Source organism: Cyprinus carpio, chromosome A9 (assembly GCF_018340385.1).
Source record: "Cyprinus carpio isolate SPL01 chromosome A9, ASM1834038v1, whole genome shotgun sequence".
Lineage (NCBI taxonomy): Eukaryota > Metazoa > Chordata > Actinopteri > Cypriniformes > Cyprinidae > Cyprinus > Cyprinus carpio.
In genome coordinates, this window is record NC_056580.1 from 17,268,351 (window position 1) to 17,290,612 (window position 22,262).

The 22,262-nt window shown below is 35.3% G+C and overlaps 1 protein-coding gene and 1 long non-coding RNA gene across 10 annotated transcripts; both read right to left on the reverse strand.

Moving 5' to 3' along the window:
• Positions 1-35: 35 nt before the first annotated feature.
• On the reverse strand, positions 36-13,394 carry LOC109095977 (sentrin-specific protease 7-like). 9 transcript variants are annotated; one of them, XM_042763823.1, is made up of 21 exons: positions 13,228-13,390; positions 12,811-12,922; positions 12,606-12,704; positions 12,038-12,129; positions 8,913-9,450; positions 8,279-8,567; positions 6,416-6,537; positions 6,042-6,116; positions 5,849-5,882; positions 5,439-5,636; positions 5,038-5,288; positions 4,754-4,890; positions 4,069-4,185; positions 3,314-3,433; positions 3,097-3,189; positions 2,705-2,847; positions 2,547-2,587; positions 2,345-2,388; positions 849-917; positions 458-608; positions 36-363 (listed from the first exon to the last, which is right to left on the reverse strand). In XM_042763823.1, exons 2-21 carry the CDS (start codon positions 12,919-12,921, stop codon positions 181-183), a joined length of 2,907 nt encoding a protein of 968 aa, XP_042619757.1. In that variant the 5' UTR covers position 12,922; positions 13,228-13,390; the 3' UTR covers positions 36-180. The 9 variants fall into 9 exon arrangements, 5 of the variants coding, with proteins under 5 accessions (XP_042619757.1, XP_042619758.1, XP_042619759.1 ...); XM_042763824.1 differs by having other exon boundaries at positions 13,196-13,390; XM_042763825.1 differs by lacking the exon at positions 13,228-13,390 and adding an exon at positions 11,098-11,164.
• Positions 13,395-15,564: 2,170 nt separating this feature from the next.
• LOC122146133 lies at positions 15,565-16,390 on the reverse strand. Its single transcript, XR_006160835.1, has 2 exons — positions 16,077-16,390; positions 15,565-15,659 (listed from the first exon to the last, which is right to left on the reverse strand). It is a non-coding gene; the product is annotated as an uncharacterized LOC122146133 (long non-coding RNA).
• Positions 16,391-22,262: the final 5,872 nt, after the last annotated feature.

The following is a 22,262-nucleotide window of genomic DNA, read 5'->3' on the forward strand; positions in this document are numbered from 1 at the left end:
ACAGAGAAATTTGAGATTAAAAAGAGCAAAACAAGTTTTCATCATTTTATCTGCATTTATTTCTTTCTAAAGTTTTTCCAGCAATGTATACAAAGGCCTAAAATTAATATAAAAGGTCCAAAAACAGTTAAAATATAAATATATAGCGTAAAATAATCATGTGAATCTAAAAGCTTTACATCACTGAATGACATTAATTCCATAATCTGTCCTATCTTCTAGAGCTTCATTTCCCAGAGAGCCTTGCTGAAATCTGTACAGGTGTAGGATCAAGTCTCGAATCTCCTCCCGTTTACCTCGCACCTTTTGCCGTGAAAACCAGTGATCCAATCTCAATGGCAAGTCAAAGTGTAACACAGGGTCCTGAGAGATATACAAATAGCATTGCTGTGAAATTAGACTCTTACACAGATTTTTCTATTTGAAAATCTTGAATAAAGAATGGGTGTAATTCTACCTGCAAAAAACTTTCTGCATATTGTAGCAGGTAAAGGCCACAGTCACTGCTGTTGTCCTGTAGGGGGACTCTACAGTTGGAACCTATCATGTTGTCAACACTAAAGTCACGGTAACCACCTCTTTTTGTCACCCACTCCACCTGAAGGTATCTAAAAAAAACTTAAAATGAATCATGTCATGTAAAGAAATTTCATTATACACACACATATATATTATATATATATATATAAAAACTTATAGATAAAGACTGAAACTACAGGCAAAATTATCTTATTACACTAGTATAATTTACTTAATACTAGTAAACAAATAATAAAAATAGCAACAACAACAACTCTTAACATGAATGTTAGATTAAGTTGGACTATAGCAAGTGTGCAAACACTCACTCTCGCAAGAGTTTGAAGATACGTTCGTGAACAGACAACTTCAGGGAATCCATGATGAGAATACATGGTCTGAAAAAAAATAGAGTTAAAATAATTCTTAAAATTCTGGGTTAAAAAAATGTTAACTCTGTTAGACTGTTCTGCCCATTAAAAGGCAAAAGATAAAAATAAAAAAAAGTTTTCTGAAAGCCTCCATAACTGCATAATAAAATTATATATAAATAAAAAGCAATTAAATTATAGAAAATCAAAAACACATTATTTTAACTTTTATAATAAAAATAACAATAGACAATACTTAATATCTATTATATCAGAGACAGGGTTCGGCAACCTTTTCAGCATGATGTGCCATTTTTAATTTTTCTGGTTAACCACTGTGCCAACAACGTGCACGCGCACACACACACACACACACACACACACACACACACACACACACACACACACACACACACACACCCACCCAACACTCGCACAAGAGATCTGAGATGCCAAAAGTAACATTCAGAAGCTCATAAACTTGTCTCGGTGCTGTCACGCGACTTTTATTAATTGATACCGAATCGCTACATTATATTTCTCACCAATGGGGGGGTAAAATCGCTGTTTTTTAAAGTAACTAAACTCATTTTCATTGTTTGTAGAGAGAGAAACAGATAAAGACAATTTACACATATATATCTCTCTCTCCCTCTCAAAATGGCCATATTTGAGAAAAAGAAATCGAGTAGTTTTGCACTGTATCTTACGTATTCACTGTATTTTTTGTAAAATCATTTTCTATTTTAACTGTTTTAAATTCATTCATCAAGTCAATTTTTAAATCATTTTCAAAGTTTTAAAATTGCTTGTTTTTTTTTTATTTTTAATTATTAGCACTTTGAATTACCATTGTGTACGAAATGTGCTATATAAATAAACTTGCCTTGCCTTGCCTAGTTTGCACCACTGGATATAGCTGTCTGTCATTTTCTATCGTAAAACTTATCGTTAAAAGTTGAATAGTATTAAATGATTTGCAGCTTCATCTTACCTCGTTCTCTTTAGCATTAAACTGACACTAACGTTTTGCTTATGTAAACCCCGCCTACTTTGATTTGTTTGGCCATCTCAGTCATTTTGACATTGATGAGCGCTGTTAGACCGCTAAGGCTTTGATCTGAAGCGCCAGTATGTGCAGTGGTCGCGCGCGCATCTGTAGACTAGCGCAACTTAATTCTCACACTTTAATAGTATTTATAGCTCCTAACAGGCTGTGTGACTATAAGAAGTTATTACCTCAAAATGTATGTCAATATGCAGTTTTCCCTATTGCTCGTGTGCCAACGATTATCCCCCTACATGCCATTGTTGGTATATAGTACTATTATAATGTTATCGTAATGTATGCAGTACAAAGTTATTTATATTTATAAATTATTATCTTTTCCCACACTAAATTCTCTACTTTATGACAAAAAAATACATTTGAGTATTTAAAAATACACACATACCTTTTACACACAATTTGTCTCTTGCAGGTATTTTCCGTACAGTCCTACAGAGGGACAAGGTTCTGCTATTACTGTGCATGTGCAAATTATCTGTCCACATAACATTATATCAAATCAAATGCTATCCAGCAATTCAAATTTTCAAATGAAAGATTTCTGACTAGCAAGACCTGACAGTTATTAACTTTTATTTTTGACTTACGGGAAGGTGAACAGACGTGCTTGACTTTATATGACTGTCATCTAGATTAAGAACAAAAGTTTGTCTAAAATCATCAAACGATACTTAAAAGTAGTAAGCTTCAGTAAATTAGTAGTAAAGCATTCTAATTCAAATTTTTCAAAACTGACACATCTTACCTTTGTCCTCATCACTGCTGGATCTATTCTCTCCATGGATCTCACCCTCAGACCGTCCCTGTACAAAGCCACTGCCATCCCTCTTCACATACTGTGGCTCTTCTAATCCAGGGAAACAGATCACCACGAGGTACCAGTGAGCTCTGAAACAAACACCAGACATGATATAAGACACTTATAAGCACGATATGATTTACACTGGTACATTCAAGGCACATGAAAGCTCAAATGTTTTATAATGTCTATAAAGAGCACAAATTAGCGAATGAAAATACAAGAAAAAAAAAAAGAATCATGTAATTAAAAAGCAAACACAGCTGTAAAAACACTGGCCCTCAAAGGTAGCTATGGCTTAAGTGTCCAAAAACTGTATTTATATTGCTAATACTCACTCTTGATTGACAGGCACAAACAGGAAGTCTTTGTCGAAGATGTCTACATGGCGCGTCCATGTCCTCACACGCTGATGTCTTCTGACCTGAGCTCTGATGGACAACCAAAGTTGTAAAAATAAAGACCATTTGTATACGCATTATCAAAGGAAAGTTTATATCAGTATTGCACAAGCACTATATATGAATATTTGTGTGCTGTCTAACAAATACTCACGGTGTGCTTGTACTGTCCTCATTAGCGTTGTCTCTGCGTGTGAGCTGTTTATAAAAAAAACTGCTGAAAACATGAGATCTGTCTACAGATGCTTGCGGGGCCCTTTGCACCAGAAGATACCTGAAAAACATGCATACAAAATGCAACATCAGTTGGGAAGTTTGCAGTCAATGAGGACTCAAAGAGGAGTGTTTGAGACACTTGGTAGCAAGTAAATAGGGTAGACATATTTAGGGTTACGGTGATTTCAGATTTAAGCACCTAAAAACATACACTACAGTTCAAAAGTCTGCAGTCAGTAAGAATTTTTAATGTTTTTGTAAAACACTTCTTATGAACACCAAGGCTGCATTTGGCATCTGTTCAAAAATAAAAATCACACTATTGCAATATATTATAAAATATGGCAAAGCTGAATTTTTAGCAGCCATCACTCTAGTCTACAGTGTGACATCATCCTAAAGAAATCATTCTAATATTTAATCATTATAATAAGACTTTTTGACCCAAAGATTTGAATGGTAATGTAAGAAAAAAAAAAAAAAAAACAGGCAATGTTTAGTTTTTTTTTTTTACATCAGAGTGTTCCTATAGGCAGTTCTTGAGCAGAACAAGTTGCAAATTGGATCAAACTTCATGCTGATAGTCAAAACCCCCAGTGCCTTCTTCCCAAACAGCTGTGAAGGAGTGACTGGATCTAATTCAACTCTTCCCAAGGATACGTTGTGTATAAAACCCATCCTTGGTTGTCTTACTTGAGGTAGAAGTCGATAATGACATCATTAAGAAACTCGCCACTGTCTAAACACTCCAGGTCCTCTGTCGTCACGGTGATGGCTCCCTTTGAGGGTGGAGGAGGGAACTGAATCAATCTAAACAGAGTTGAATGAAAGTAAATTAGGACTGAGGTTCAGACAATGTGTGTAAAAACAGGGTTGTGTAAACCCTTTGAGGCCAAGGAGAGTTTAAACACTATTTAATTTTTTATTTTTTTTTATTTTTTAATTAACACTTATTCAGTAAGGACAGATTAAATTAATCAAAGGGAAAGTAAAGACATTTATAATGTTACAAACTATTTCTGCTTAAAATAAATTTAAACTTGCTGTTCATCAAAAAAATCCTGAAAAAATGCATCACGGTTCCCACAAGAATATTAAGCTGTTTACAACATGACGATGATAAATAAAGAATGTTTCTTGAGCAACAAATCACTACCTTTGAATGAATTCTGAAGGATCATGAGATACTAACAACTAGAGTAATGATGCTGAAAATTTTGCTTTGATATTACAGAATAAATTATATTTTAAAATGGTTTAAAACATAAAAGTTTTTTTAATTGTAACAATATTTTCCAATATTACTGCTTTTACTGTATTAAATGCAGCTTTGATGAGCATTAGAGATTTCTGTCAAAAACATTAAAAACGTTTTTACCTGCGTGCTGAACCACAGTGTCGGTACGGTGTCCATTCTGCCCCAAGTGTAGGTGCCAATGTAACACTGTATGAACCCTGAGCTCTTCTGTGGCACAGCGTGTAATATGGCATTGACTGAATTTCAGAATCCTGAGACTGAAAACACATTCAATCCATAAAATGGATTTTTTAGCCTAAAATTTTGTAACTAACATTAAAAGTTAACTACAGGAAAGACATTAACTTGCAAACAAGAAAAAAAGCAAGCACGCAAGATACAACGATGCAATATTTTGTCTGAACCTTCACAGCAGATCCAGCTGCATGTGCAGCAGTACTGGTCTGAGGATCAGTTTCAGGCATCAGCAGTTGAAGAAGGTGTGTTTCCTGGGAGCTCTGAAGCAGTTTCAGGCTTTCTGGCTGTGTGAGGGGGGAGTGGAGTTCAGAGCTGTTCTGGTTCAAACCCACTATGTCCATTAAAGAGGCCAAGACAGCACTTTCAACACCAGTTACAGGTTTATCCAAACACAGCAACACACACCTACTGCTTTCAGCTGTAGATACACAACAAACCATATATGTAAAAAGAGAAAAAATATAGATAGTATTGTCATTGCTTTCAAAAATATTAACAATAATAGTAACTATATAAAACTATTTTACAGTTTCAACAAAGTAATAAAGAGAATAGACAGGTGGCTGACCTGGACATGTGCCTGGCAGGATGACGGACAGGTCATTGTGTAATTGGTGTGCCTGGGCTTCAGACAGCCAAAGGAAGACCAGATAAGGGGGTGGGACCTCGTTTTCCTTAACCAGGCCACACCCCTTCAGTACAGGCTCCTCCCATACACTGTATTTACACACACTAGCCGTCAACACAGAAATGTTCACTGAAGAATCTGAACAAACAAAAAGAAAACAGTTTTAAAAAGATTAGACATAGATATAATCTATATCTTATACAAATCAGAATATAAAAATGTTTGGAGTAATAAAGGTTATAGAGTTATTTTGCTGTTAAATAATCTACAAAAGAAAACACAGCAAATGCTTAATGTACACTTCACCAGAATATTTCTAATAATAATGTTTGTTTTTAAAACATGTTTACCTTTAAATGAAAAGGTGATCTTGTCTGTAGTGATCTGAAAATGGTTTATTAAAAATCAAATCGAGAGAGATTCATAAGCATTCTTCGTTCACCTGTTACACTATTTTCATGTAAATCATAGCTTGAATCAGGATCGGAATTATTCAGATATATTTGATCACTCCAACCCATCAGATCAACATATCACTCTCACCTTCATACTCTCACAAGGGGCACTAACTCCACCCATGTGAAGGGAAGACAGCTGCAGCTCCATCTCAGCAGAACTCTTGACAATCAATACACACACACACACACACACACACACACACACACACACACACACACACACACACACACACACACACACACACACATCACACATCAGTGCCAGGGCCACATTGCAACAGCCCCCTGTTAAACTTGATGTTTTTTACATTAAGATAAGCTATTATGAGACACCATAAAATCAGCTATATACTATACTATTTAGTAATTAAGTAAATAAAAGGAATTATTTTAGTCCAGTAGGTGGATCATCATACCCACCTACTGTATGTGTGTTTTGTTCTTCTTGTAAACCCTTACCGATTTATCTACTATATTCATGTCTTTTGCACCCTCCAGTGGCTGGATATTTGGGGCAGAGGCATTCAACTCTTTTCTTTCCTCTCCTTCCTCTTCCTCTTCCTCTTCACTGGACAGAACAACTAAGCAAAGCAACAACAGATTTATTGGCTTCAAATAACAATCATACACAGTTAGAATTTATATATAGATGTATATGATGATGTAAAAAACATTAAAAAAAAGAGATGTTTTTTGGCATGTAAAAAGCAAATGTTTGAGATTTATTAGTGAAATTACATTTATCAATTACACACACTTCTGTTCAAAAGTTTGGGGTGGGTACGATTTTTTAAAATGTTTTAAGAAGTCTCTTATGCTCACTAGGGCTGTACTTATTTGATCAAAAAAGTGGAAACAGTAATATTGTGAAACATTATTCTGAACTGAAATAACTGTTTTCATTTTAAGTGATTTTAATACACATGTATGTTGTTCCTCGAACTCTTTAGCAAAGGACTTTTTAAATCTTATCGACTCTTTTGGATTTAATCAACTTTTGAAAGGCCCTACACAGACCCATGGTCACATATTGGGATATCGAGATTTGTGATGTTAGTTTTTTCAGATGAAAAACTTGAAATATTTACTACTTCCCTTTGTTGTCCATCTGTAAACTCCCAGACCTCCATAAAATGGTCTCTGAAAATTAGCTCTGATACCGGGCAGTTTTTTCTGCAGCCTTAATTGAGGCTTTTTAGAATGTCCCATTGAGGAATTTAGTGTTGAAGACCATTTTACTCTATTTAATTCTTCCTGTATAAAGATTATGGATGATATTGCTCTCTTAAAACTTAAAACTGTGCGACCAAAATCAGAGCCTTTGTTAAATGATAGTATACGCTCTTTTAGACATTTGTATATCTTTGCTCTCTTGTTGATTTTTTTTTGTTTTTTTTTTCTTATTTTTTTGTCGTTTTTGATTAGATTTTGTTCTAAATGACTAAATGACTTAATGTAAATGAAGACAGATCTGTAGAAGAGCAGAATGGAGGTGGAAAAAAGACAAGTTCCAGGTGTCGTACAAAATTTTAAGAGATTCACTATCAAGATTTCAAAAAGCAGTAAAACTGCTAAAGCCAAATATTTTCCAGAGAACATTACAAAAAATTGTCATAGGCCAAAACTTCTGTTTTCTACTTACATTTCTTATGAACCAGATTGCAAATATTAGATTGCATATTCAGCCTCCCTTGTGTGATCCGTCTGATTTAGTTATTTGTTCCAGTGCTCTATTTCAGTTTGAACCCATTTCTTTTGAAACCCTCTTAGAAGTGGCCAGTCAGTTAATAACTACCACCTCGCATCAGGACAAAATCCCTAGTTGGTTACTGTCGGACCTAGTTTATGCTCTATAGTTAATAAATGCCTTACCACAGGGAATATGCCAGTGTTTGAAACACGCTGTTGTTCAACCTCATATTAAGAAACCTAATCCCGATCCTAGGAATTTGTCAAATTTTAGACCAATTTCTAAACGACATTTTATTTTGAAAATCATAGAGAAGATAGTTCTTCAACAATTACAGAGTCATTTGAACGAAAATAATGTCTTTGAAACATTTCAGTCAGGTTTTAGGAAATATCATAGCACAAAGTCTGCTTTGCTGAAAGTTTTAAATGACATTATTTTAACTGTGCACTCAGGTGATCATGCATTCTTGTGTTATTAGATTTGAGTGCAGCATTTGACACTGTTGACCAGAAAATCCTCATTTCCCTTCTAGAACATTGTGAACAAATGTTGCTAAAAACTGTTATTACTACGTACTGTTATATCAGTGCATATTAATGAATGCTGAATACTGAGCACTAATCACTTACTAGATTCAAATGGGCTGATCTTAGAGGACTCTATGATGAAGCTCCACCCCTCTGTTCTCCCAGAGGCAGGGTCTGAGTTGGGAACATGTTCACCTGAAAGGCTGCCCATACGACATCTTTTGACCGGGATCTCCCCATCAACCCCGACTGAGAGGCGTAACACACTTCCTCTCATTCCATCCACTTCCTGCACCACCTCTCCATTCCTGAGCAAGTGATTTTCCTTATTTTCTGAAGCATATTTTGGGCTCTCTTGTGTTTCTCTCCTTTCTTTCTTATTGGCTAGATGCTGTAGAATCATATGTAGAATCAAAGATGACGATCTACAATAAATACTAATAATGTTAGAATACTAAACAGAACTTAAGCAGGTTCCAGGTCGTACTTTATAGTTTGCTTTGATAAACCTATCATATTAATTTAAATTAATTAACAATGCATTTCTTTTTTTAAATATAATTTAATCTTGTGATGGCAAAGCTGAATTTTCATATGCCATATGATCCTTCAGAAATCATTCTAACATGCTGATTTGGTTCTCAAGACACGTTTCTTATTATTGTCAATTTTGAAAACCATCTGTGATACACTTTTTCAGGATTCTTTGATTTTTGCCAAGGTGTACAGTTCTTACCTCGCTACCTGATTTTTCCTCTTTCAGACTACCCCGCGTTGCTAACAGTGATGAGGGGCTGCATATAAATTCACATCCAGAGGAAAGTGCTTCCTCATGCTGTGGAGATCCTTCAAGAAGTAATACTTCATTCTCTTCAAAAGTAGATGGTTTGGTCTGTTTAGCCTGTGGTGAGTCACTTTCTCTGGGTGAACAAGAGTTACCTGATACTTCAGATGCCTCTAATAGTTTCAGTGATGAGTTCAGTTGTTTGGATTTTGGAATTTGGATTTCTTTGTGTAGACGTGATTCATTTTCAGCAGATGATTCAGTCTGATTATGGGATGGTGAAGTGGCTTTTGGTCCAGCAGAGTCTTTCTCTTCTCTTTTTGTTAGACTGGTTCTCCTCTTGTCTTTGAGTGCAGCTGTTGAGGTGTGATCACTCTGCCTTTTGCTCTCTGAATGGTTCGTCTTTTGGCAACTCTGCCCACCACATCTCAGCAATCTCTGCCCAATCTCTGTCTGAAGGACATCTTCTAAGACCACCATGACTTGACGGCTGTAGGAAATAAGTAAAAAAAAAATTTAATTAATATTTCTCAAACATACACACATTAAAAATAACGACTGCCACATAAAATCAACTTAATTAACATTAAGATTAACAAACACTATAGCTCCTCGAACATACTTACTTTACTTGCAGATCCATAACTACTAGGCAGATAGTTTAAACACATTCGGTACATTCTCCACAGCTGTTTATTGACTTATCTTGTGAACTAGTGGCACAGCAACCATTTTTAAGTACTGGTTGTGTGGACATGGAACGAGACGGTCAACATGCACAGATGGTGCATGAATGATAAGCAAAAGTGTTAAGTTGGGGAGTGTAGACGTGTGGCATATCATGCAAAACAAGATTTCCCTCTGCTATTTTGAAATAAGAGTCTGATAGAAACTTAATAAATATAACTATATAAATATATATTCTAACACTTAGCAGGCAAAACACCCTCCCCAGTTCACCCAGATTGTTTAATGAAACTAAGCAGCAAAAATGGCCAACAATTATAAGCATAACACATCAACACAGTATTCAGCAACTTTAGTACTTTACCCAGCAAGCCTCTTTTAAGGATCAGAAAGAGTGAAAAATTACTAAAACTGACTTGACTTAAACTGTAAGTGGACATAATACAAAATAAGTACAAAAAGTGAAAATAATACAAAAACTGCCCAAAGGAGCCTGTTTTCATATGAATTTGTTAAAGCCAAATAAGAGAAACCACTTCAGTTCTGGCAGTACTGCCGTATGGTACCTTATTTATTTATTTATTTATTTTAATTATTTATTTTTTGAACACCATGTCAGCACAAGGCTATATTTGTGGCGGAAACAGAATAAATAAAAAAAACTCATACAATTAACAAGCTATCACGGATCTATAATAGAGAACTGGATTGCTCGTGATGTCATAAAAGTGAAGCCGCCTCGCCGCCACATTGGTATTCCCCAGTATTCCCATACATTCTACTGAATTAATAGGAAAATCGTATGATTTTAATGAGAAAACATCACCTAACAAGTCAGCGTTTTTATATCTAAAGTATTCCCGTGATTTTTTTCAATACAAACGTCCTAAGCATGTAAGCGGTTATGTTTAATGTTAGGAATTTCCCCTGCGTATTAAAAAGTTATGTTCATATACATTACAGCAGTGAATATCAGATGAACATGATGGAAATCCGACGTTCAACATATGCATTACAAATGACAAAGTGCTCATTCTGAAATCTGAATAAAGATTTCTGCTTTGTATACACATATACCTAAATTCGCCTTGTACAGTTATTTCACTCTTAATGTAATTTTATTATAGTGTTTTTATTCATTTTATTACTTGACTGCAAAAATGTTTCTAAAATGATTTCATTAACAGCATTCATTTTGAAGCAGGGAATATTTTAAACGTTGGTTAAATTAATGATTAATTCGACATATACTGCTAGTAAAATAGAATTAGCACAATCTTGGAGGGTCTGAAATAGATGTAGCTCAATCAGGACATTAAAAATATACACAGAACTTATTCACAGAAATAACACTGACTACATACGGTATGGACTTTGCCAGATATGTATTCATGTTTAATATTTCCTGCTTAATTACACACATAAATATATTTTGTGTTGGTTCAGTTACCTGTGTCGGCAAGTGCGCAGCAGACACATCCACCTGCTATATGATTTCAATATATTGCTTATCCTGCCTGAAAAGACCATAAACATTGTAGAAAACATCTGAAGTATCAATTAATTCACATACACATATCATAAAAACTAATACTGTGTGATTGATATGCTTGGGGGATTTTCATTGTCAGTCAATGATGCTCTCATTGATGATGCTCTCAATGATGCTGCCGGTAGGGAATAGCAAGAGGGCGGTTCAAACACTTCCGGTGGGTTCACCAGCCGAATGGCAGTTTAGAACGCAATGAGCGATCCAGTCATTATATAGATCAGTGGAAGCTATACAAGACATTTAAGGTTAATACTTGACAAAAAAATCTAAAATACATTCAGGTGATACTTTTTTAAATACATCAGTTAAACACATCTCAGAATAAAATCGTTGTCTATTTATGTTAGAAATTCCAATAAAAAAATTCCATTACAATAAAAAAATTTTTAAGTCATTATAGTTTTTGTATGGTATCCTAAAAATAACTTGCTTGAAACACTGCAGTCATGTTGAAGTATTCAAATTATGCTAGATGCATCACTTCCTCTGTCAGGAAACAGGTGGTGGATCATCAGGTATGTGAAAAGAATTCAGTTACAAACCTCTGAAATCTGCATTTTTTTTTTTTCTAAATACATGTTGAGAGTCTTCACATAAAATATCACATATGCAATTGATAGTAAGTCATTTGGCTAATATCTGCATAATTCAAAACTACATATTTCATGTACTGCAAGGCAAAGTAAACAATATTGTACTTTGGTACATAACATGTTCATACAACTACATAACCTAACATTTACTACAAGTTCAAGTTCTTGAATTTGTACTTTACTACAAGTGATGAAGAACAGGCTTTGCCTTCAGAATCTGACAGATAATATGGTTAGCACGTTACCTGTAGATTTCCTTCCATTGATCAAAGTTTTTTTGTGATTTTGGATCTGACTGCGAGGATGTACCATTTGAGGCCAATTGTGTCCAGTGGATCTAACAATACAAAAGTAAACAAAGCCAATTAGAAACTACCAAAACATTAAGAGAGCTCAGATCGAATTGTTGACAGTGGTTTTAAATAGTCAAATAGTTCACTAGATCAATAAAAAATCTAAAAACAGATAAACACACATTCTATATTAACATGCCAAATTAATTCAGTGCCTGGGGACTGCATAGTTAGGCTAATAAACTATATAACTTGGTTAAAGAATTGTTTATTCTGATTACTATTAATAATAAGCATAGCTTTTCATTGAACACTGGTGTATTTTATCATATTGCTGTATGCATTGATTTATAAATGCAATAAGGCACAAAAGAACAATAATAATAGATGTTCTGTTCTGGCAAAATAATGCCTTTGTGGTTTAAATGTAGTTCTTTACTAGAACTTAAAAAGAATTTGTCAACAGATGCACAACATCATGTTTAAATCACGCATCACTTCCTGTCCGTCTCATAGTCACCTTGGAGTGGCTCTTTTTCCAATCTTTTGACATCTCTGTATCCACACACTCATCCTCAGCTGTGGAAACTCTCCTGGGGATCTTAAGAGGACTTTCAGACTGGAACACATTAAAAGATGTTTTTTTTTAATCTCTTGGATTTAAGTAAAAACACTGTAAACACACCACTATTCCATATGTCATGTAATTTCATGCATTGACTTACCTGACAGCTGTCACGTCTGATCTCAGGTGAAAGGGTCAGAGCTCTCCTCCGGTCCAGGGCAAACTTACAGGAGTCAGAGAGAAGGCCGTCACGGGTTTTTTCATGTGGCATTCTGCAAACAGATGTTTGAGATCCCAGATATCAGCAAAGACAGGACAGGATCAGAACCTAAAATGTACTATTGTAACCAGTCCTAGAAGAGCTGAGTAAGATGCATTACATCATTAGATGATTTTAACTAATAGCCTGAATCAAAATATGTTACATTATCCGCTAAATATAACTGTTCGCATCTGTCAATGCAGTAAAACAATCAACACTAACAGAAATGCACATTAAAAGTGTTCCTAACTGATCTGTAAATAAATATAATGTCCTATTGTACCTTCATCTGGTTTCAGTTTGTGTATACTACACCTTTTTTAAGTCCCGGAGTCAGTTTAAACTGTATAACATGTAAAGAACATGGTAAATCAAGATACTTCAGCTGATGAACAGAAAATGAGCACATAAATATTGGGGATTATATTCCTCGGTTAAAAACTTCCGCCACTCACAGGAAGTCGGATGCTCTTCTTCTTGGGAAGAGCGTAATCTCGCAAGGTAGTGTGCGCCATCTAGCGTCATGCCTAGTGAAATATATAAACTAGCGTAAGCTTTTATTTTCACTAAGGTTAAATAAATACATGGCCAAAAGTAAACGAACTCTCATTTATTTAAACATTTTTTTTACTATTTTACTGATAACCAGCGATGAATATCAAACCAGAATTTAGAAGTAACCTCACAGTAAAAGAATAGGTGAGCAAGTGATTCAGGAAAAGAAGAACAAAAGCATCACAGGTCTCCTTAACCTTCAGCGCAACTATTATAAAAATGTAAAATATTCACTCTCGAGATGCTGCTGCACTAATGTCGTTTTAGGAACTTGATTTTGTTTATCCTTTATAGTTTTAAATATCTGAAGAGCGGAGATACTGGCAACGCTACAGGACTAATATTATTAACATTATTAATACCTATTTGCTGAGTTTGCTTTTCTATTCTATTCATCCAAAGCTCTTCACCTGTGATCGTTCCTATCCCCAGTAATTTCCCAAAACATTTTAACTGGATGCTTTAAAAAATGACCTTTATTATCTGACCAGTATCCCAGTCATAGCTGGAGCTCATGTAAATCTAAAGGCATTTCTTCCGTAGCCATAACTACTTGGCCTACACGTCATTTCATCACTTATAAGTAAAGAAACATAAAGAAAAAATGATCAAAAATGATCCAACAGTGCCAGAAACTGGTTTTTATTATTTTTGTTCTGTTTAAACTTGTATGCTGATTAGCGACCTTGTAACAATATTTTGGATCACATGTGGACCCAGTAGATATTATTATTATCTTTTTTTTTTTTTTTTTCATATTTTGCACATTTGCTGTCTTTATACATTAGATTTTTTGATGCACCATAATACTGTATATATACAAATTACATAGACTTATTTATTATATTATATACTGGAAATAATTTCCAATCATTATTTTTTTTTCTGCAATAATCTCATGCTGTGCTGATCACTATAACACCCTGAGTATTTATCTAAATCCCACTTTTATTCCTGAACTAATCTATTTGGATAAAATATATGATAAAATACATATTTTTTTACATTTACATTTTCAAAGAAACATGTTAAGTAAATCCTTTAATTGTAGAGATCATCTCTAACCTTGTCGAGGAATGATGTCATCAATATGATGTCATCATAAAAATACAGAAATGTGTTTATCTGATCAAAGAATATACCTTCCTAGATAGGACAAGTTAATATATATGTACCAGAGATTACAGAACAATGCTAATTTAATGTTGAGTTTTTTTAGAAAAAAAAAAACAAGAGAACAAAGACTGGACCATTTATTAGTTATTTTTGTCATTACAAAAATGACACAATCTTATAAACAGCATCAGTTGTTATTTCACTGACAGTGATATGTCTTTAGTCAGTGTACAGTCAGTTAGTTGGTGAGTATAAATACAAAAGCTGCAGGTAAACATCAGATCTGAACCGCCCCTGAGGCAGAGGTTGATGAACAGACCTTCACAAACTACAACTGATGGGTAACAGAAAAAGAGAAAAAGACAACGAAAGAACAAAAGGTCACGCAGAGCAAAACTGGACTGATGTCAGATCTTTATCACAATCTGCTTTCCGCTTCTAAAATCTCTTCTTCAAAGACCTGCTTAGATGGCCTTGTTGGAACACCAGCACACCAGCATCCGAAACACAACATGTGCTGGTGTCCAGCAATGACGTTTTTTTCAGCCTCTGTCATGCCCAGATTTGCTTTTGCGTGACCTTTAACCTCAGGAACCACATTTCTTTACAGCACTCCCTGTAGATGCAGATGACCCAGCAGCACCCTCTGGCTCCGGAGCTGGCATTAATGCTGCGTCTGATGCATAGCTCTCCTTTTTACCTGGAAACACAAACACGTCAGACGACTCTTATGTGACGTCTTAACACCATCTGTACATTCCACATCTGTGCAATGTGGAATGAACACTGATTCACTCTAACGTACTTATGTACTTTGCCTCATTCAGGTAAGGCTACAGTAATAAAAACCTGTCATACACTTTCACCCTATGTACTTTATTTATGTTTCTGGTCTTTCCGTGAGTGTGTGTGTGTGTGTGTGTGTGTGTGTGTGTGTGTGAGAGAGAGAGAGAGAGAGAGAGAGAGAGAGAGAGATAACCGACCTTTTGCCAGACTACATGGTGTAAGCACAGGTTGCTCTGATTGCTCTCCCTGTTTAATGGCAGAGCGGATCTTGCGCACCACGTAGGAGCTGGCTGAAGGGGAAATTTTGCAAGTCATCATTAAAATACACAAAACAAAAATCACTATTACACTATGTGATCATATAAAGCACAATTCGTTCATTAAAATAAAAAAGAATAAGAAATTCTTTCATTATAAACTTTTTTTTATCTAAATGCAGTGTGGTGATCGTATCAGATGGTGTAAGTTAGTACTTTGAAATTAACCATGGTAATGAATAATCATGGTTTTTACACAGCACTGTCAAAATTTCGTAAATTGTTGTTGTCTAAAAATACATTGAAATACACCTGAATATAATATACATCAGTGATAATAACGTGGAGCATTGTTATATTTATTGTACTGTTTTATCTTGTAAACAGAAACTAAAAGGTTTGAATATTTTGTTTTAACGTAAAAGACTTTAAAGAACTAGTAAATCTTACCTTTTATCAGAAGTCACACCATGGTGTAGGCTACAGATCGTACAGTTTCTACTGTATCTGTTTCGTACCCAGTAGTTTGCCTTGAAAACACAAGCGTTGTTTACAGGATATGAATGATATGTTAATGTCCCGGACTCGCCCTGCCTGTTGAAGTAGTAGTTTGGTCAGCTGCTGTTATGAAAATGTATTACGTATGGTATGGGTTACTGTAGCATTTCTCATCAACATTACAACGTACTTGTCATTGATTGGCTTCTTTGCCACTTATGATGAGTTATTCGCCAATCGTTATTAAACGCGCTGAGATGATATAACACAACACGGCCAATCAGGAAAATACAACCAATAAATAAATAAATAAATAAAAACCAGTTCCCCTTTTGTTAATATTTTATAAAACATTTTAAATAATATTTAAATACATTTAAAATAAATATAAAATATACAATTATATTTATTTTAAAATTACATAAAGCCTTGGTGTGTTCACACAGTGTCAGTATTGTTTATAGTGGCTTGGCTTCCGTAAGGCTAAGTTACACAAACAGTCACCAGTTTGAAGTTTATATCACTGATTTATCCCTTTTATAACCCTCTTCTGAAGCAGTTCATGGGAAACGTGTCTTATTCCACGGGGCCTTCTCATTAATCTTCCTGACTTAAGAGAGACTCAGTATCTAGACTTAATTAACTTGAAATCAAAGTTAATTAGCTGACTGACAAAAGTTAAGAGTGCCAGCTCTTTCTACTAGATAAAAGACACAAAAACACAATATAAATGTTATTAGATTTGTATTTAAAATTTGTTGAATCTGCAAACAATACAAAAATATAGCGTACATTTTCATAAATACAATGGTAAAACATGCTCAGCTGTTTGTTTGAAATATTAAGCTGAACGAAATGAGAAAAGGCAATCTTTAATTCCATTATATACAACAAAACATTATTTAGAGGCTGTAAACATCTTGATTGAAACCTTTTCCACATTAATACGGTACACAAAATGTTTTGCTTCTGCCTTCATTAACGGCAAAGAAAGATATACTATCAACCAATCTCTTTCCTGTTTTCCACCTATAATAATAAATGTTATAATTAAAGTGTCAATATGAAAGCTGCAACACGGAAACACTGAATGAAATTCTATAAAGGCAAAGAGTGTAAAAATATGCACATGCGCACACACACACACACACACACCTACCTACACACACACACACACATCTTTTTTAAACATTCTCCCAGGGTCCCCTATCTTTTAAGATCATGTCCGGGCTGTAAAATAGGATGTTGTTGTCCTCGTCGTCAGAATCGGAGTGTGTATCGAGGTCATGTGTGTATCTCACATTTGCAGCATGGTACTCTCCAATCCTTGTGCTGTCACACAGTCGAGACTGAATAGCCATCTGAAGAAAACATGTTACATGAACAAGAAATTGAAACCAAACAGCATGTAACCATACATGCTAAGGTGACGAGTGTGTATGTAAGGTGACTAACCACAGCTTAACCTTTATTCCCGTTGCACTAAGTTGACTCCAGGTGTCCTTACTAAAGACAAGAGCATTCCCAAGCCCATGCAAGGGTGCACTGAGCACGTGCAGTAACGTCAGAGAAAACACAGGGTACTCTGGGTAAACAGCATTATGAAGTCTGTAGAAATACACGTACAGATCAGACACACACACACACACACACACACACACACACACACACACACACACACACACAATACTAATATTGATAGTTGTCTTAATGACTTTCTATTGTTAAATTACAAAACATTTATTTATGTGTAAAACTGCTGAGATACCTTGAAGCTCCACTTTTGTTGACTGATTTATAAACAATTCTCCAATACAAATTCAGACTTCAGGTCAAACTACATGTTAATCTGTGTGTTTGTGTGTATATATATATATATATATATATATATATATATATATATATATATATATATATATATATATATATATATCAGTGGCGATTTCTTTAAGACTGCAAGGGAAGCTCGGCTTCCCTTATAATGTCACACAAAATTAATGGTCAAATATGTACTATTGTATTAACATTTTATTGACTAAAAATGCGTTAAAAAACGTTCATCTCAAAGACGAGTTCGTTCAGAATCAGTTACATATAGCAGGTCGGCTGATTCGATTTCCTTCTCATACATTCCCGCAGCGTCACATGCATTTCCCTATTGAAGCCCAGCGTCCATTGACTTCAATGGGGCTGCTTTGAACGTTTTTTTTCAGCGCTTCGAAAACTAGACGGTCATTGGATAAACGCTGCGATTATGTCCCGCCCACGGACGCTCAGCGTCTCTGGGGGTGAATGGGGGGTGGGCTGGCCCGGACTCCGAGCTTCTGCGTGATGATTGGAGGGGCTGTCGAAAGACTGCATCTCCTTTTGACTGACAGCGATTCTGTACTATAAGGAATCACTGAAGCTATTCGCGCTCAGTCCCATCGCGGATTTCTCAAGTTTCAGTCGAAATAAAAACTGCTGCAAAACCTATTTTTTGATATTTTTGGCGAAATTGCTTGAATCATACATTTAACACAATTACACATTCCTTGTTTCAGTTTTACAGAGTTTAATATTTTTTTTTTAGATCGTTCATTCATTCATTCATTCATTCATTCATATAACGTTAGTAGGCTAGGCTAGCGTCGTGGGTGAAACTGCGCACGATGGCAGCTTTACAAACTGTTCTCATTAGTGGCAACAATTGGAGCTACATCTGCAGGTGTAGAAAGGAGCTTCTCCTGTTTAAAGCGACTCAAGTCCTACACCCGAAACACAATGGGCCAAGGCAGTTTAAGCAGCCTAGCTCTGCTGGCCATTGAGAGGACACTGGTCAAGCCACTTGAAAAGACTCCTAGTTGGTACGACAGGGTCACAGACCATTTTCTTGAAAAGGAACGTAGGGCAGAATTTACTTTTAAATAAATTGACAATTTTATGATGTAGGCCGAAAATGAGCTTCCCCTCTCTGACAGACCAGTAGCCGCCACTGATATATATATATATGTATGTATAAATTACATCCCTGAAAGATGTGGTGAGAAAATGCAAAGTTACCGATTAATGAGGGGGAAGATAGAGACAAGCAGATAGACAAAGTGATACCACTTCAATGGTCTGATCTCTTCAGTTAGAGAGATCTGCAGGAAGAACTAATAATATGTACGTTAATGATGTATGAACCAGTAGATGGCAGCATTGTTACATCTGCGCATGCACACACACACACACACACACACACACACACACACACACACACACACACACACACACACACACACACACACACACACACACACACACACATCCCTTCCTCCTCTCTCTTTCAGGGTTAAAGGTGCCTAAGCAGGAATGCATCTGAAATAAATAAATTTTTTAGACATGCATTTATACTCCTTATGCATGGATCATTATGTTTTGTATGGCTCATCAGCACTGCTCCTGCACAAATTCCAGCATCTCGTAAGTAATATTTTAATGTACACAGCTGAGTGTACCACTGTAAGACTTCTGTAGAGCACACAGGTGTCTGAGCATATATGGGCTGACTGCGTCAGTGTGTGTCAGAAACTGCCAGACGTGCAAAATGTTCTGGAATGTGGAATGTCACTTTCAGCCACACTGTGGTAAGTCAGCATTAACAGAGAACAGGGAGGAGATAAAGCTTTTCGTTTATAATGAATTTGAATTACACACCTAAGTTAGACAGCAGGTTGCCATGAAATCAAATTTAGGAAGTAGTGAGACCATTTAGCAGATGTTTGTGAATCACATTCACTCACCCTCCGGTTGGCCACACAGATGATTCGAGCATAACAGCAGATCATGAGGATAATCAGGCTAAACAAAGGACCATACCATCTGCAAATAAACAATACTTTACACCTCAAACAAGACAAAACACAAACAGAGGCCTCAAAAAGTATTTAGATGCTTGATAGTGTTGTTAACTTGTACTATCCTTCTGTAAAAGAAATACCTAGGGATGCACCAATATTAAAACTCTGGCTGATAACTGAGGGCAATGATTATTCTCATTTTATAGCCACGAACTTATAAAAGGTCAATATTCTAACATATAATTTAATGTATTAATCATATACAGTAACTATTATATTTGTAATGAGTCATAATTATAAATGAATAATCTTTTTTTCATTTAACTGTGTTAATACGTCTTTAAAGATTACTTTTAAGTGATAGTTGGATGACAGCAAATGTAATCTAAATGTAAAAATAAGGGAAATGAATAAATATTAAATATTGACCAATACTGATCGATTAAATATTGCCCAATAACTGATACAGTACAGGTATCTTGTGCATTCATATAAATATTATTTTATCTGATGTTTTGTTATGTAATGTAACAACATTCATGCATTTTAGGTGTCCAAATAGATTTGTTGCCAGTGTAAACATTCTTTAACACACCAATAACCATAACTGGACATAATTAGAGTGAAAAATGTTCTAAGGATCTCCAGCATGCACAACAACCTGTCAGAATGGGAACGGAAATTCCTGAGATTCAAACAGCATGAGCTACGTGAGCCTCGAAAAAAATGATGCAACTTACAACATAGTTTCATTTATCCAACACAGATTCATTCCTAGACACAGCATGCATTTCCGCAAACACTCACACGCATGCTGAACATTTCAAACTTACATGCCAAACCTCCACTCAACATGATTATCTGTGATCCAACTGCAGGAAAAGAATGAGACAAAAAAGACTGATGATCACTGTTAGTGATACGATTGCAACTAAGAATATATCAAAAGTCAAAAGTCATGCACCAGGCTCCAGCAGGACCGTAGTATCCAGCCATCAGGGGGAGGGTGGACATGAGCAGAGGAACCCCCACTCCACCACATGGTATGGTCTGGGAAACACATCCAGATGTTAGGAGCACTCTATCTGTATGTAATCAAAACTTAAAGTGTTTATCCATGTGTGTGCCTATTGACTCACATCTCATAATGTTCAGTTCTAATTTCTCGCACCAGGTTCAGGTACAGATTAAAAGTAATAAGAAAAACCCACATCAGCGCAGTCCAGTCTGAAACAAATAGCCAAAATCGATAACAACTCTAGCAACAGCAGTTTATCATGACACTTCGTCTATACAGGATGTCATCTTTCTATTTTGATGCACTAAATCTGAAATTAATTTTTCAGAAGTATCACATTGCATTTTATGTATTCAAATGTCTCCTGCTATTTACATCAAAGCCAAAAATAAATCCTCTTACTATCCCATGTCAGAACTGTTTTGTGACTTTACATATACACAACAATGCACATATAAACACACATCTTTAAATCAGTTGACAAATTTACCAAATTAGGTGAGCCACCAGGCTTGAAAATTACACAGAGATCGCTCTGGATGAGACTCTCCCTGCAGATGAGAAGAAAGCAAAAGATGCGATGAAATAAATGTATTAAAAAGGGAGAAAACATTTCCCTTTCTCCAACATACATTAGCTTGGATAATTACTCTCTAAACATGTCTCTCTCTCTCACACACACATAAATGAATCAGTGCAACTCACCATGACATAAGCAACACTGTCAAAAAATGCAGCTACTGTCAGACTAAATATAATTTTCTGAAAAACAAAAGAAAAAAAGGCAGACTAAACAAAGATTCAATATTCCTCCAAATAATTCACACTAATCAACAATATGACTGTATTTGACAATTATAGGTTAGAATTACAGAAATTACACTACTAGTTTGGGGTCTATAATATTTTTGCTCATCATGGCTGCCTTTATTTGATCAGAAATACATAAGAACAGTAATGTTGTGAAATACTGTTAGAATTTAAAAAGAACAGTTTTCTGTTTAAATATATGTTAAATTATAATTTACTCATATTTCAGCAGCAATTACTCCACTCTTCAGTGTCACATGATCCTTCAGAAATCATTCTAATACGCTGATTTGTTTAAGAAACATTTCTCATTATTGTCAGTGTTTAGATTTGCTTTCTTTGATGTGAAGAACTGTTAAAATGAACAAATTAATAATTGAATTATTTTGATTCCTTTAGTTTTGTGTAACAGTGTGAAAGTTTTTATTGTCACTTTTAATACATTAAAGATTACAGCATTTATTTCTTTAAAAAAACAAAACAAAA

What these genes read in the sequence shown, in the direction of transcription:
- LOC109095977 (XM_042763823.1), bottom strand. Translation starts at nt 12,921, where the DNA reads ATGCCACATGAAAAAACCCGTGACGGCCTTCTCTCTGACTCCTGTAAG. An exon ending in AGGAAAAATCAGGTAGCGAG is followed by an intron (nt 8,568 to 8,912) that starts GTAAGAACTGTA and finishes ATGATTCTACAG; the next exon opens with CATCTAGCCAATAAGAAAGA. An exon ending in ATCTTCAAACTCTTGCGAGA is followed by an intron (nt 609 to 848) that starts GTGAGTGTTTGC and finishes AGTTTTTTTTAG; the next exon opens with ATACCTTCAGGTGGAGTGGG.